The following is a 15,518-nucleotide window of genomic DNA, read 5'->3' on the forward strand; positions in this document are numbered from 1 at the left end:
ACAGGTGCACGCCACCATGCCCAGCTAATTTTTGTATTTTTAGTAGAGACAGGGTTTCACCATGTTGGCCAGGCTGATCTCGAACTCCTGACCTCGTGATCCGCCCGCCTCAGCCTCCTGAATTGCTGGGATTACAGGTGTGAGCCACCGTGCCCAGCCCCACAACAGGCTGTTTTCAAGGGGATTGTTTAAACAATACCATCCAGTTATCATTATGCCACATGTTTTATACTGCCAGGTGGTGACGTGCTTGCTTTGGCAGATGATGGGGCGTCGGTGCTGTTTGAGGCAGCAGGTGGTGGCAATCCCGACTGCATTTCCCTCCTGCTGGAATATGGAGGAAGCGGAAATGTACCTAACCGAGCAGGGCATCTTCCTATACACCGAGCTGCCTATGAGGGGCATTATCTGTGAGTGATACATTATAGGGTAATTATTTGAGTTAAAAATGCAAATTTGTATATACACTATAATCACAAGTCTATATGTAATACCTTTCAAAATCCAAGGAGAAATAGGCATAAGCTTCAGGTTTTGATGCTCCAAATTTAGATATTTAGAACTTATTTAATTTTCCTCCTTTTGATATTCTTGTACTTCCAAAAAATGAATTTATAGTACTTTTATAATGAAAAGAAATTTTCTTTTAGAGGGAATTAAGGCATAAGTGAGAATTCTGCACAAGCCACTCAAGAGTGCCTTTCTGTTTACAAATGTATTTAACAAAAGGCTACAGAGTTTCTAAAAATTTTGCCCTTGACAAAGGATTAAAATTTGTAGCAATACTATCAGTGTTATTCCAGTTATTTCCTAACATCTCCAGGATATTATAGTATAATGTCAAATGTATTCTTGAATAGAAAACTTTCATTATAAGTTTAGAATTTTTTATTCCATACGAACGGTCGAATAGATTCTTAAATCACAAAATGTACATAATTAACACATTGGTAGAAGTCTAGATCCCTATATTAAACTACCCACCATGAGAAGATGCTTTTAGGCAATTAAATATATTTCATAAGCTCAAAAACTTTGAAGTAATTGGGCTTTATAGTTTTCAGTGGGCCATTGGCTAAGTGGCCAGTGACGCATAATCATTAATGCTAAGTGACATGTTGTTAGAGTTTACCTGGATTTACTCCCAGTGTTCATAAGTTCACAACAGTAGACGCAAGAGATCAGGTTCTCCTTGCCTGTGACTCTCACACATGTCTAGCTGGTTAGTCAAGTGTGAAACTCACAACTGTATCACATGTACTTAGAAACATAAACTGTGGTTGGTTATCTCAATTGGACTGATGCAAAGTTGATGGAATACTAAAGACTCTTATTTTGGCTAACAATTCAATTGCAAGTTATATGGAAGCAGACAGAGTGTTCATGGCCAGTATTAAAAAATAGATTGCGTAGGAATCAGTGAAAGAGGAATAATTCATGAGAATTGGAAAAGGCCCAAATTCTTGTCCTGCTCTACATCTAACTGTGTGACCTTGGACAATCATTTTGCCTCTCCAGACTTCAGATTGTTCTTCTGTTAAATGAAGCAGTTGGACTGAATGACATCCAGGGTCACTTCCAATGATCCCATGATCCTAATGATCAAGATTATGAAGCATTCCTCTATGGCATTAGAAAGGCTTACTTTTCTCCTATATTTTTAAAAATAGTATCGGTTGCCTGTAAATATTATACTGTTCAGAGGAGAACTGGAAGATGGGGAGGGTTCCTGAAGAACCACAATTCTAGGAAAAAACGTATAAGATGCAGTTTCCCAGGAATATTTAGAACAGAAAGCTAAATCAAAACTGAGCTACATTACACTAAACTAAATAGTTGTACCTCGGCAGACAAAGGTTAAATGTTTCAGTATAAAGTTATCTAGAGAAAATAAGGGAAACTATACAATTTGTATTCACTTATCTAGTGAGAACGGTAGTTTATTTAATTTCTTGATTTTCTTTATGGCAAGTAGATATTTGACTTTTTTCTTTTAGTGCACTGAAATATCTTATCCCAATAACATCTAAAAATGCAATTCGGAAAAGTGGGCTAACACCAATTCACTCAGCAGCAGATGGACAAAATGCACAGTGTCTAGAACTGCTCATTGAAAATGGTTTTGATGTGAACACTCTACTTGCTGACCACATTTCCCAGAGCTATGACGATGAGAGGAAGACTGCGCTGTATTTTGCCGTTTCTAATAATGATGTTCGTTGCACAGAAGTCCTTCTGGCTGCAGGTGCAGACCCAAACTTAGATCCCCTCAACTGTCTACTTGTGGCAGTGAGGGCCAATAATTATGAAATTGTCAGGTTGCTTCTCTCCCATGGAGCTAATGTCAATTGTTATTTTATGCATGTGAATGACACTCGTTTCCCCAGTGTCATTCAATATGCCCTAAACGACGAGGTAATGCTGAGGCTATTGCTGAATAATGGCTATCAAGTGGAGATGTGCTTTGACTGCATGCATGGTGACATCTTTGGAAATTCATTTGTGTGGTCAGAGATACAGGAAGAGGTGCTGCCAGGATGGACATCTTGTGTAATAAAAGATAACCCGGTGAGTTATGCATTTTCTGCTTTATATTGGGTCATCATCCTAATTTAATACACGTTCATTCAATTAGGGATGTTACAAGAAAAGAAAAATAAACTCTAATTTTTCTATTTTTCTTTTTTTTTCAATTTTTGTTTGCAATGATACAGGGATATAAGCATAAATCTAGCCCCCCAACCTCTCCCCCCAAAGTATGTTGTCTGTTTTTCTTGACTTGAAAACTGAATGTAGAAGAATGTGAAAATGTATATAATTAGTCACTTCTGCCTGTTTGGTGGAATATTGGGGCCAGATGGAAAGAAGCATGATTTCTCCATGCTTTGCTGACTACAATCACATCAGAGCCAGGCGAGTCTTCAGGGCTGATGGTTTCACAGAGAGAAGCAAACAATTTATTTTTAATTTTTGTTCATTACAAGAAGGGATCTTTTATTTTCTGTAATAAAACAAAGAGTAATTTTTCCATAACACAATTGAGTGTTTATGTATATGGCATATTAAAAATACTACTAAATTAAATTTTATCAATTCTCTCAGTTCTGTGAGTTTATTACAGTTCCTTGGATGAAGCACTTGGTAGGCAGAGTTACTCGTGTACTAATAGATTACATGGATTATGTTCCTCTGTGTGCTAAACTGAAGTCTGCACTAGAAGTACAGAGAGAATGGCCAGAAATCCGCCAAATACTAGGTAAAAACCAAAAGTTTTGCCTACAATTTTTAAATTAAGAACATATATGGGGGAAATTTCTTAATGTCTTCTTTGATACTTTTCCTATGCTACTCTACTGTATTTCCAGAATTATCTGGGTTTTAAAATCTTCCTTAACACTTCCTCTGTTGTAAGATACATATTTTCATTTTTCTTTATATTTTCCAGCTTTGTAATTGTATAATGAATAATACTACAGCTATATTAACGTTCTGATTACAATTCATTTTAAAAATTAACTTCTATAATATCATACAATACGTAGACTGCAAGCTCCATGTGGGTAGAGATCTACTTTGTTTCTTGTTATATTTGCAAGGCTTAGCATAGTGCCTAGTAAGTAGTACATTTCAATAAATATGGAGTAAATGAATGAACAGAAGGGATTAGAATTACTCTTTTTGACATGCTTTCTCTGGGGTCTTTATTGACAAAGTCTTACCATCAAAGGTTAGTATTTGTAGACAGGCAATTTTGTCTTTTCTAGGTGAAAGTTTACCATGAAAATGAATCATACAAGTTTCAATGAAAGTACATTTTTAAATAATCCAAATACAAATAAAACCCAGAAAAATATCATAGATTTGAGATGCTTTCACTTTCAAAATATGAGTTTGGAAAAATAAACTTTCAAAACCTAGTTGGACATCAATTTCATGAAGCCTAAAGAAGCATTATAGAATTTTATATGACATTTAAATAATTTGACATTTTTAATATACGTGAATCAGCCTTCCCCTGGAATTAGTTCTATAATAGAAGAGACTTTGCAGCAACTAAAACAGGAGTCTTGGAGAATCTGATGAGTAATATAGTATTGTTAGCCCAGAAATTGAGCTCTGGGGTCAGATAGACCTAGAATGAAATGAAATTCTGGCCTTGCCTAGGAGTAGGATTGCTAGATTATAAAATGCATATGTAATTCAGGACTGATGTTTTCATGATAAAAAGCAACAATTTATTGTTACCACTTTTGCTTCTCTAAGTGGAGGAGGATTTTTTATTTCCTATAAAAAGACCAAGATAGCCATCCTAGTTGTGTGCCTTTGAGCAAGTTACTTATTCTTCTTATGCCTAGGTTTTCCCATTGCAAAGTAGATGTAAGATAGTATTAACCTCATAAGGTTGTTATGGGAATCTAAAGAAATAATGCATATAAGGTGGTAGTGTCTAGAATATTTAAATTACTTAATAAATTTATTTAGTTTTAAAACCAAAGTATTAACATTTTTATGTTTTACTACATGGTAAGTTTATGTGAGATATCTGAAATGTATATGTACAGTGTGCTATGAAATATTGTAGAGTTAAGTATTATCATGCTTATTTTTTACAAATAAAAAGCTAAGCCTAAGGGAAATTACGAAACAGTCTAGACCCTATGCATTCTTGAAAACCACTTCTCTAAGTTCCCTTCCTGGACTTAAGCCCGCATTGAGTGTAAAATCAAAAATCGAGCAGGACAGAAACAAGAAAGGACCCACAAAAAAGTTGCGGTGGCAAACAGAGCCAGGAAACCTCAGAGATCTAACCACCATATTTTGGGTCATTGCAAGAAAATAATAGAGTAAGAAGCTCTGTAAAGTTAGAAAAGCTATCTGGAACCAAGCATCCTTCTAAAAATTCAAGAAAACTAAATGCAAATAAAAATGAGCAACAGAGAGGGCGCGGTGGCTCACGCCTGTAATCTCAGCACTTTGGGAGGCCGAGGCGAGCGGAGCACGAGGTCAGGAGACTGAGACCATCCTGGCTAACAAGGTGAAACCCTGTCTCTACTAAAAATACAAAACATTAGCCGGGCGTGCTGGTGGGCGCCTGCAATCCCAGCTGCTCAGGAGGCTGAGGCAGGAGAAGGGAGTCAACCCGGGAGGCAGAGCTTGCAGTGAGCCGAGATTGCGCCACTGCACTCCAGCCTGGGGGACAGAGCGAGACTCCGTCTCAAAAAAAAAATAATAATAATAGAAGGAAGAACAGAATAATATCCCCACGGGCAGTGAATACATAACTTAAAAAATGCGCTCTCAGAGCAATCAAAATGCAAACCTTCTATTTCAAAAATGAGCTAAAAAGCATGAGGAAAATAATATCAGATATGAAAGAACAACATGAGTCAAAATTTGAAAAATTCAGAAATCAGATAACAACTGAGGAAAGAATTAGGAATAAAAATTAGAAAAAATTAATGTCAAATGTGAAGACTGAACTAGAATGAAAACAAGAACTAGCAACACAGTTGACAATACATTGAGAGATATAAAAGAGGATATGGAAGAAAAATTTTAAATCAAATATAAACGAAGAAATAGATAAAAGGATTTTAAAATATATATATTTGTTTATTTCAATAGGTTTTGGGGGAATAGGTGGTGTTGGTTATATGGATAAGTTGTTTGGTGGTGATTTCTGAGATTTTGGTGCACCCATCACCTAAGCAGTGTACACTGTACCCAATGTGTACTCTTTTATCCCTCACCCACCCTTCCCCCTGAGTCCTCAAAGTCCATTGTATCATTCTTATGCCTTTGCATCCTTGTAGCTTAGATAAAAGGATTTGAAAGACAGCTAAAAACATTGATGACAGACAATGAATAGTCAATATATGGATAGTAGGATTCTTTGAAAAGGAAAACCAAATCGAGGGAACATAACAAATACAAAAAACTAAGTTTCAAGAAAAACTTGTAATAAAAAAGAAAGATTTGAAACTATAATATATAAAATACTATATCCTTTGGGCACATAGGCAAAAAGAACAAGTGACTTATAAGGGAAAAAAATAGATTATTATTAAACTTTTCACCAACAATGCTTTATGCCAAAAGAAAATGGAGTAACATATTTAAGACTCTCCTTGGAAGGAAAATGTGAGCCAAGGATGCTTGCACAGCAAAATTGACTTCCAATGATCAATGTAGGCAAACTGTTGTCAGCATGCAAGAACTCAGGAAATATTGTTCCTCTTACTGACATCTGAAGGATCCACTAAGAAATGGCCTTTAGACAACCCAAAATGATTAGCAAGATATCCCCATGAGGACTATTATTAGACAAGGCTAACACTAAACAGAATGCCAAGACTAAGTGAGAGTTAAAAGGGAGAAGATGCAATACGTAATGGTTATATGCTCTGATAAAATAGATACAGCACAATTATTTATTTTTGAATATTAGTAGATAAAATAAATAATATTTAATAATTAAAATACATATTTTTAAATATCTTAAAATATTGATGGTGATATAATATTAATATTGTTATGCTGAGGATGAGAGATATATTCAGTAAATGAGTAATTAAGGAATATTCCAATTCCATTACTCTTTGTATCCTTGAAACCAAGGATTGTCAGTGTGGCAGAAAGAAAATAGATGTAATAGAGAAGAGATTAAACAAAAATCCTGTAGTCCTGAATTTGAATTAGAAGTAACAATATAAACTCATAAGCTATTTTATCTTGAAAGCATCTGTGTGCATGTGGATTATGCTGAGTGTGTGTGTGTGCGCACACGTGCGTCTGTCTGTTTACAGATAAGTCTTAGAAATAATGATAAACCCAGTAGCAATGAGCATTCCTATGACCCAGATTTTGGCCTGGAAATGCCATTTCCTAACAAAAGAAACCAGGGTTTTTGCTGGAGGTTGTTTTGTTTTGTTTTTGAGAAATGGATGATTGCATCTGGGGAAGGAAATGAATAAGATGAACCTGGAACATCTGGTCATACCAGAAAGCAAAGAAATTCTGAAAGACTACATGATTCATGACAAAAGAATTCAGGGGCTAACTTGAAGAGGCTCCAACTGGCCAAAGATGGGACAATTTAAGTTTCAAAAAGGGTAATGATTTCAATGAATTGAAACCAATCTATTTAAATATACAATTTGTGGGTTTTTCTTTTTTTTCTTTCAACTTGTATTTTAAGTTTAAGGGTACATGTGCAGAATGTGCAGGTTTGTTACACAGGTAAACATGTACCATGGTGGTTTGCTGCACAAATCATCCCATCACCTAGGTATTAAGTCCAGCATCCATTAGCTATTCTTCCTGATGCTCAAACTCCCCCAGCCACCCCCCTGACAGGCCCCAGTATGTGTTGTTCCCCTCCATGTGTTCGTGTGTTCTCATCATTCAGCTCCCACTTATAAGTGAGAACATGCAGTGTTTGGTTTTCTGTTCCTGCATTAGTTTGCTGAGGATAATGGTTTCCAACTCCATCCATGTCCCTGCAAAGGACATGATCTCATTCCTTTTTATAGCTGCACAGTATTCCATGGTGTATATGTACCAAGTTTTCTTTATCCAGTCTATCCTTGATGGGCATTTAGGTTGATTCCATGTCTTTGCTATTGCAAATAGGGCTGCAATGAATATATGTGTGCATGTATCTTTACAATAGAATGATTTATTAAATATACAATTTAAAAAAAAACTGGTCAGCTCCAGAATATGATAGAAAATCAACTGATCATCTTAAAAACTGATAAAAGAAAGACTTAAGCATTTATTCTGCTTTACATATATATATATATATATATATATAAACTGTGCCATTAGTAACTAAAGAGTAGATAAGTAAAAGCATTCCTTTATAAAAGTATTCTAAATAATTTTAAAAGATATAGTTATCACCATTATATAGCCTCCAACAAATTAATGGATGTAGTCAATGAGCATCAACAGCTGCTAATACGTAGCCCCCAAAGAATGAACACAGAACCTGATATAGTTTTGCCAAAGAGATCGCCATCAGCAAAGTTCAGGCTGTGGGAAACTAAAGGGCATTTGGGTTCTTCAAAGATTAGTTGAAAAGACAAAAAGGGGATGGAAAGAATAACCTGCAGATTAGAAAAGACTTAAAGGACATAGCAAAAATTTTAAAAATGTACTGTCAATACTATAGTGCAGGGATAGTGTACTTAGATGATGAAACTCTAAAGAAAGTGATTACAATTCAGAATAGTAGTTATTTATGGTAGGAGAAAGAAATAAAGAAGGATGGATTGTAAAAGAATTTCTTTGGTCTCTGGCAAAGTTCTATTTCCTATAGACCTAGGAGGTGATTATAGATGTTCAACTAATAATTACTTACATAACTTATGAAACTATACATGTGTACTTTCTTTCTCTATTTTATTTTGCAATAAAAAGCTTAAAACCTTCTCTTTTTTAGCTTGGAGACTGCAAGGCAGAGAAAAATGGTGAGGCTTAGATAAATTAATTTCTCAAGATAATAAACATAGAAAATAACAAAGTGAAGATTTCAACCCTTGTTTGTCTTACTTGAAAACACAGACTCCTTCTACAATACCATTATACTTCCTGTCATAGAAAGAACAGACTTTGCTTTTAAATGGAAATTAATTGCTCACTTTTTTTTTTTTGCAAAATACTTACTAATTCTGACGACTTTAGAAAGACAATCCAAGTACGAATAAGGCCAGGAAGTTTTTTTTATTGTTTCCATCATATATTACTGCAACTAGAGTCGAAGCGAGTTTATTGCTATGAGTGTGATTAACCACTGGATGTCAGGAGTCCTCCAGCTATCTGTAAGGCAGCGTATTGGTTAGGAAAAAAAAAAATTGTATTTTTTTTTTAGTTTTTTTTTTTTTTTTTGCTTATTTTGGTAATGTTGCATCAATAATTTTTGAGAACTTTTTAAAATTTTAAATGATAAATTGTTTATATCATCAAATGTAATAGAGATGTGATCATGTTTATTATTGCATTGAATGACAGTTAATATTTATCGAATGGTTACAATGTACCGAGCACTTTTCTAATACTTTACATGATTTGTTTAATCTTCAAACAACCCTATGAGATAAGTACTGTTGTTATCCTTATTTCACAGATGAGAATACCAAACTCGCAGACATTAAGTGATTTGCCCAAGGTCACACAAATATTAAGGGGCGGAGCTAGGAGTTTAATCCAAGCTGACCACGTCCAGAGTGCACATCTAAGCCTGAATGCTATGCTGCTCCTTCATTCGTTCATATTGCTGCTATAAAATCTCAATCTTGCAATTATAATATAGATAAAGTAAGAACTGAAAATATCAGATACTTAAATAATGTTAGTATATTTTTTGAGAATATACAAGGTTTAAGTATCAGACACTGGAAACAAAACTCAGATTGGATTATTCATGATATATGGAATCATCTGCGTCGATGTTTCATGGATAATTATTTATCAGACAGATTGGTAGGAGAAAGCAAGTAAAGAAATATATCTCTATAATACTTAGCTCTAAAAAATAAGAGATGTGAGCATTTGCTTTCTTAAGTCCATTTATTCATTCCACAAATTCTAGTTGAACACCTACCATGAGCCAGACTCTCTTCCTGGCACAGAGACAGACTAAATTTCTGCCCTCATGGAGCTTACATTCTAGAGGAGTAGACTAGAATGCTCAATTACAATTTGAATTTCACTTAAAATCACCAGTTGCTAAAGTGTGCATACATGTTTTTCAGAATACACTACTCAGGTTATTCTGAAACAGTCATACCTTAGGGGTCAATCCACTATTTAAAAATTTTTTTTGCTTATTTTCCCGATTTCTTTTAGAGAATCCTTGTTCATTGAAGCATTTGTGTCGGTTAAAAATTCGAAGGCTTATGGGTCTCCAGAAACTCTGCCAGCCAGCCTCAGTGGAGAAGCTTCCTCTACCACCAGCTATTCAAAGATACATATTATTTAAAGAGTATGATCTCTATGGACAAGAGCTAAAATTGCCATAACTTAATATTTTAAAATGTGACTTAAAAAAATATGTTGAAATGTGATTCCCTCAGATAATTTCTTGTAACCATTTTACATCCTTAATTGTAAAGTGTATTTAAATTCATTGACAGTTTTATAGGTTATCATGTGTTCTTATGGGAACACCATGATTTATGTCTTTAAAGACATTTGCATTTTTTAAACATAGTATTTTGAACTTAGATTTGTATTTTTGCTTGCTACAAGTCATCAAACTCTCCCTATCAAGTGGCTCCTACAATATCCACAATCAAGTCTCTATGTTTAAAAAACAGATCACCACTTTCTCAAACCCACATCTGCCAGTTGCTGGCCAGATTCTCCTGTCTTTCACGGTCTTGCAGTGTAAAAGAGCTCCTCCTGCCTGTAACTTCACAGACTGTGATCTGGCATCTGACCCTCCACTGCTTTTCTCAAGGTCCCTGACAATCTCTTTGTTGCTAAATTCAGTGAACATTCTTCAGTCCTTCTTCCAATCGATTCCTGCAGCATCCAACATTGTTGCCTGTTCCTTGCTTGAAATGATATCTCTTTCCTTGTTTCTCGCAAAACCTGTTCTCTTGGGTGTCCTCCCACCTCCCTGGACACTCTGTCTCTGGCTTCTTTCTGCCTAGCTCATCTCTAGCCAGTCTTACAGTTATATATCTTAAGCCCTCTTCTCTTTGTTCTTTAAGTTATATATCATATCCTAAGCCCTCTTTGCTTTGTTCTCTGGGAAATTTTATCCACATCCATGGTCTTAATCATTTTGCTAGAGACTACAAAATTTCCATCCGAAGCTCAGCTCTTTCTTTCATGTTCTCCCGACCGATGTAGACAATTGGCCTAATGAACATTTGAACACAAAGACACCTCAAATTCAACATGTCCCCAGATGAGCTAAAAAAAAAAAAAAAAAAAAAAAAGCTCTTTCTCGAGCTCAGTAGTTAGCACAATGCTCGATTCAGTTTCCAAAGAAAAAAGCCTGGACATTAGGCTTGACCATCCCATTTTCCTCACCCAATAAGACAAATCACCAAATCCTATTAAGTTTATCTCCTGAAGTCATCTTCCACTCAGCACCCCCCCACCCACCCCGCATTTGGCCCTAAGTCTATTATCTTCTTTTTCCTGGGATAATACAGTGCTGCTTATCTGGCTCCCCTGCCTCTGTCTTGCCCTGTCCCAAACACTTTCTACATACAGCATCTCAGAAGAGTCTTTTACAAATATAATAGAGTTTCACTTCTCTGCTTAAGAACATTCCCGTTGTTCTTAAATTCCAAAGTTCTTACTTAAACTTTCATGATCTAACTCCTGCCTTCTTCTTTAGCCTCATCTCTGGATGTCTCCCTTCCCTCTTTTCCCTTGAACCTTCTAGAATTTTATTTTTTTAAACAGTGATTCCCAGACTTTAAGGTGTCATACACCAATAGGTTTTGTTGTGTTAATTTTTCAAAAAGAGCCATTAAAAAATACCATCTACTATCACCATCATTTCATAAAAGAGGGGTCATTTTAATGCCAGAAAATAAGATGGTCATAAATTCAGTCATTCAAGTTGAATGACTTTCACTTTGAAAAGACCTCACACTGCTCTCATTTCCCCATTGACGAATGAGAATTTCACTGTGGGCCATCAATATCTGAGGACCTTTGTATGGGGAACCACTGCTGTAGAATAGACCATGCTCTCTTTTAACCTCAGGGTCTTCGCATTTCCTTCTCTCATCTGGAACTCTCTTTCCACTTTTTCTGCACCCTTTCACCTGATCAACTCCCACTTACCCTATAGGTCTCAGCTGAGATGTTGCTTCCTCTAGGATGGGAAGCCTCAGCACAGAACTTGTCATGCCATATTATAGATGCCTGTGTTCCCTGCTGTCTTCCCACTAGACTATAAGCTCTATGAGGGCAGGTTCTATGTTTGTTTTGTTTTCCAGTACTTTCTCAAGGCCAAACGCATTCCCTAGAGCATGGAGTTCAATAATTGTTTGTTGAAATATATTGAATAAGTGACAAAAATAATCAGTGACATCATGGTGAAATAATAGTTTTAAATTTCTGAGTTATGTAATCTTATAATGTAATTATTTAATGCTATTATTCTTAGATTTTAACAGTGTATTTTTCTCATATTTATTTTTACCTTGTTACTATATTCTTTAAATAGTAACATCTCACTGGTCTGTAAAGTTTTCAAGTTGTATTTAGCTTTAGTTATCTTTGAAAGATAAATAAGTATAAAAAAATTGTACAATTAGGGCTATAATTTTAACTTCTTGTATTCCCTAGAGGATATATTTTATATGTAAATTAAACTGTAATGTATTTATCTTTAATTGTAACATCTTGTATACAAGATTTTATTATTCTTGTGTTGTACTCTTAGACGTGGTTAAATGTATTGTTACCTAAAAATATTACTCTAATGAATAAAAAATCATATTGAGGTTATAAGTCTGCTTTATGATACTTCATATATTAAACTTTTGCTCACTAAAGCTTTGACATTTTCTTTGACATATATTTGTGTAGATAATATTCAAGAAATACTTGCATATAAATATATGAATTAACTGCACATGATATGGGTTTTTTAAAGTGGCTTTTTGGCATTATGAAGCAAGAGAAAAATGTGTCTTATGAAAAAGAAGCAATTGCTGTATCTAAATCAGATTTGATCTTTTGCTCACCATATTTTGGGTTTTTCTAGCAGTGTGATTGTTTTTGAGATGGCTGGATGGAAAAAGGAATTAATTTCCATCTTATTAGGACTGTTTCTTCTAGAGTATGTCACTTTATCCGGGAAAGGGTAACAGCTGCTCCTCCCTAGTCAGCATTAGGAGAAGCCAAACATTCTACAGTGGAGCCTGTCTAACCACTGTGGAATCAACATGGCAGAGTTTGGATGCCATCTTCCCCCATGCTGCCAAGATGTCTGTGGCTGTTTTAGTCCCTGTGGATTTTGTTTTGTATCACACAGAGAGTCCGGGTGGAAAAAAGCAGATCTGAACCCTCATTAAGCATGTCTTATCTTTCCATAGGTCATCATTAAATAGGATCTCCATTTCTGGCTAAAGATAATTTTAAGAAGGACATTGAAACTAAGTGCCTCCTGAAAAATATGGTTTAATCATTTTAATTAGTCACAGAACATGTTTTCTGTTAATAGGATGTCAATGCAGAAGATGTGAAAACGATTGTATCAATGTGCAGCAAATATTCATAGGTAACATCGCCTTTAATGCAGGCTTTTGAACAACCAGAACCTATGGGTCAGACAGCACGGAAACTCTAACAAGACGGAGTATCTTATGACACAGAGAGCATACGTAAGCCTTTCTCTTGTCACTGACATTTACCACAAATTCCTATGCAAATTTTGGTTTCAAGTTTCATATTCTTATGTATATAGCCACCTTCCAATCGGAAATTACTTAGGAATATAAAAATTATAAGCTGCTTCAGCAACATGAATGCAGCTGGAGGTCATAATCCTACAAGAATTAATGCAGGAAGAGAAACCAAGTACATGTTCTCACCTATAAGTGGGAGCTAAACATTGAGTACACATGGACATAAAGATGGGAACAATAGATATTGTGGACTACTAGACAGAGAAGAGGGGTGGAGGGGAGGGGGGAGGGGAGAGGGGGAGGGGGAAGATGGGGGAGGGGGTAGGGGAGAGGGAGGGGGAAGGGGAGGGGAGAGGGGGAGGGGAGGGGAGGGGAGGGGAGGGGGAGGGGGAGGGGGAGGGGAGAGGGGGAGGGGGAGGGGAGGGGGGAGGGGAGGGGAGAGGGGGAGGAGAGAGGGGGAGGGGGAGGGGAGGGGAGAGGGGGAGGGGAGGGGAGGGGGGAGGGGAGGGGACAGGGGGAGGGGAGGGGGAGGGGGAGGGGGAGGGGAGGGGACAGGGGGAGGGGGAGGGGAGGGGGGAGGGGAGGGGGAGGGGGAGGGGGAGGGGAGAGGCAGGGTAGGGGCAGGGGGCAGGGGAGAGGGGGGAGGGGAGGGGGAGGATGGGGGAGGGGGGAAGGGGGCAGGGGGCAGGCAAAAGGGGGCAGGGGTTGAAAAACTACCTAATGGATACTATGCTCACTACTTGAGTAAAGGGATCCATACCCCAAACCTCAGCATCATGCAATATACCCATGTGACAAACCTTCACATGCACCCCTGTATCTAAAATAAATGTTGAAATTATTTTTTAAAAATGTAGGTTGCTTCAAGTTTTTTATGAAACAAAATGCACATTATACACATATATACACACAAGTACATGACACATACATATATAATACACACATAGACATACATCATTGAAGTATGGCATGTTATTGCAGTACTGTAGGTAATGCAGTGGGCAAGGACACATATTTTGTACTTAAACAGATATCCTGTTAAGTGGAATAAGCCAGACACAGAAAGACAAATATCTCACTTATATGTAGAATCTAAAAAACCCAAACTCACGGAAGCAGAAAGTAAAATGGTGGTCACCAGGAGCCGGGAGGTGAGGGGATTCAAGAAATGTTGATCAAAGGATACACAATTTCAGGAGAAATAAGTTCAAGAAATTTATTGTACAACATGGTGACAATAGTTAAAATAGTGCATTGTGTACTTGAGAACCTCGAAGAGAGTAGATTTTGTGTTCTCATCACCAAAAAAAGTGTACGAAGTAATGAATATGTTAATTTGCTCAATGTAGCCATTTTACAATATATACATACTTCAAAGCATCATGTTGTATACCATAAATATATATAATTATTGTCAATTTAAAAAATATAAAAAGATACCAAAAAAGATACTAATTACCTTTACAGTGTCTTAAGTTTATACAGATAAATAGTATCATTAAAATATAAAAATAAAAACAGACTATGAGCCATTTTGAGCCAGGCTCTGCAAATTATTAGTTGCTTTGTTTTGGAAAAGACATGAACTAAGTGGCTAAACTACTATATCCAATAAAGAGTAAGTGCACATGAAACCTGAGCTCTCATCATTATTACTACATAGTGGCAGTGCCAATGTTGGAGCTGCAAAAGTCAAGAACCTTGGTCATATGGTACACGACTATAGATTGTCATTACATCTGAAAATACAAAAAAAGAAATCTTAGGAATGCATATGGCATCTCATTGTCATTTCTAAATACTTTGACAACATTCACGGAATAAAAACTTGCAGAGAATTGTCTCTAGGCAATAAACCCCCACATATTCTTTTCCTTAGTAAAGCCTTAATTATCAATTGTTGACAAGTGAAGAAAGGGCTTCTCAGGGGAGAAGATGAGTAGAAGGAATAGACTTATTTGACCTCAGTGCCCCGTGTTGTGTAACCTCAGGGAGTGCTGGAGATGTCAGGGGATTTGCTGTTTTGGGAAAGAGACAGTCTAGTAATTTGAATCTGGGCACTGGGAGCGCCTGAGTTCTAATGCTGGATTAGCCAATGATTCTATCAGAGGCACTTGACAGGCACTCACATTC

General features: G+C 36.5%; 1 protein-coding gene across 15 annotated transcripts in view; it reads left to right on the forward strand.

Annotated features, from left to right (window-relative positions):
- Positions 1–12,478, forward strand: part of ASB15 (ankyrin repeat and SOCS box containing 15) — a 72,325-nt gene extending 59,847 nt beyond the window's left edge. For all 15 annotated transcript variants that reach the window (XM_054559739.1, XM_054559741.1, XM_054559728.2 and 12 more), the window contains 4 exons: positions 239–410; positions 1,998–2,568; positions 3,103–3,256; positions 9,853–12,478. In XM_054559739.1, the coding sequence (XP_054415714.1) occupies positions 239–410; positions 1,998–2,568; positions 3,103–3,256; positions 9,853–10,025 (1,070 nt within the window). In that variant the 3' untranslated portion in view covers positions 10,026–12,478. The remainder of the gene's footprint in view (positions 1–238; positions 411–1,997; positions 2,569–3,102; positions 3,257–9,852) is intronic.
- Positions 12,479–15,518: the final 3,040 nt, after the last annotated feature.

This window comes from Pongo abelii, chromosome 6, assembly GCF_028885655.2.
Source record: "Pongo abelii isolate AG06213 chromosome 6, NHGRI_mPonAbe1-v2.0_pri, whole genome shotgun sequence".
Classification (NCBI taxonomy): Eukaryota; Metazoa; Chordata; class Mammalia; order Primates; family Hominidae; genus Pongo; species Pongo abelii.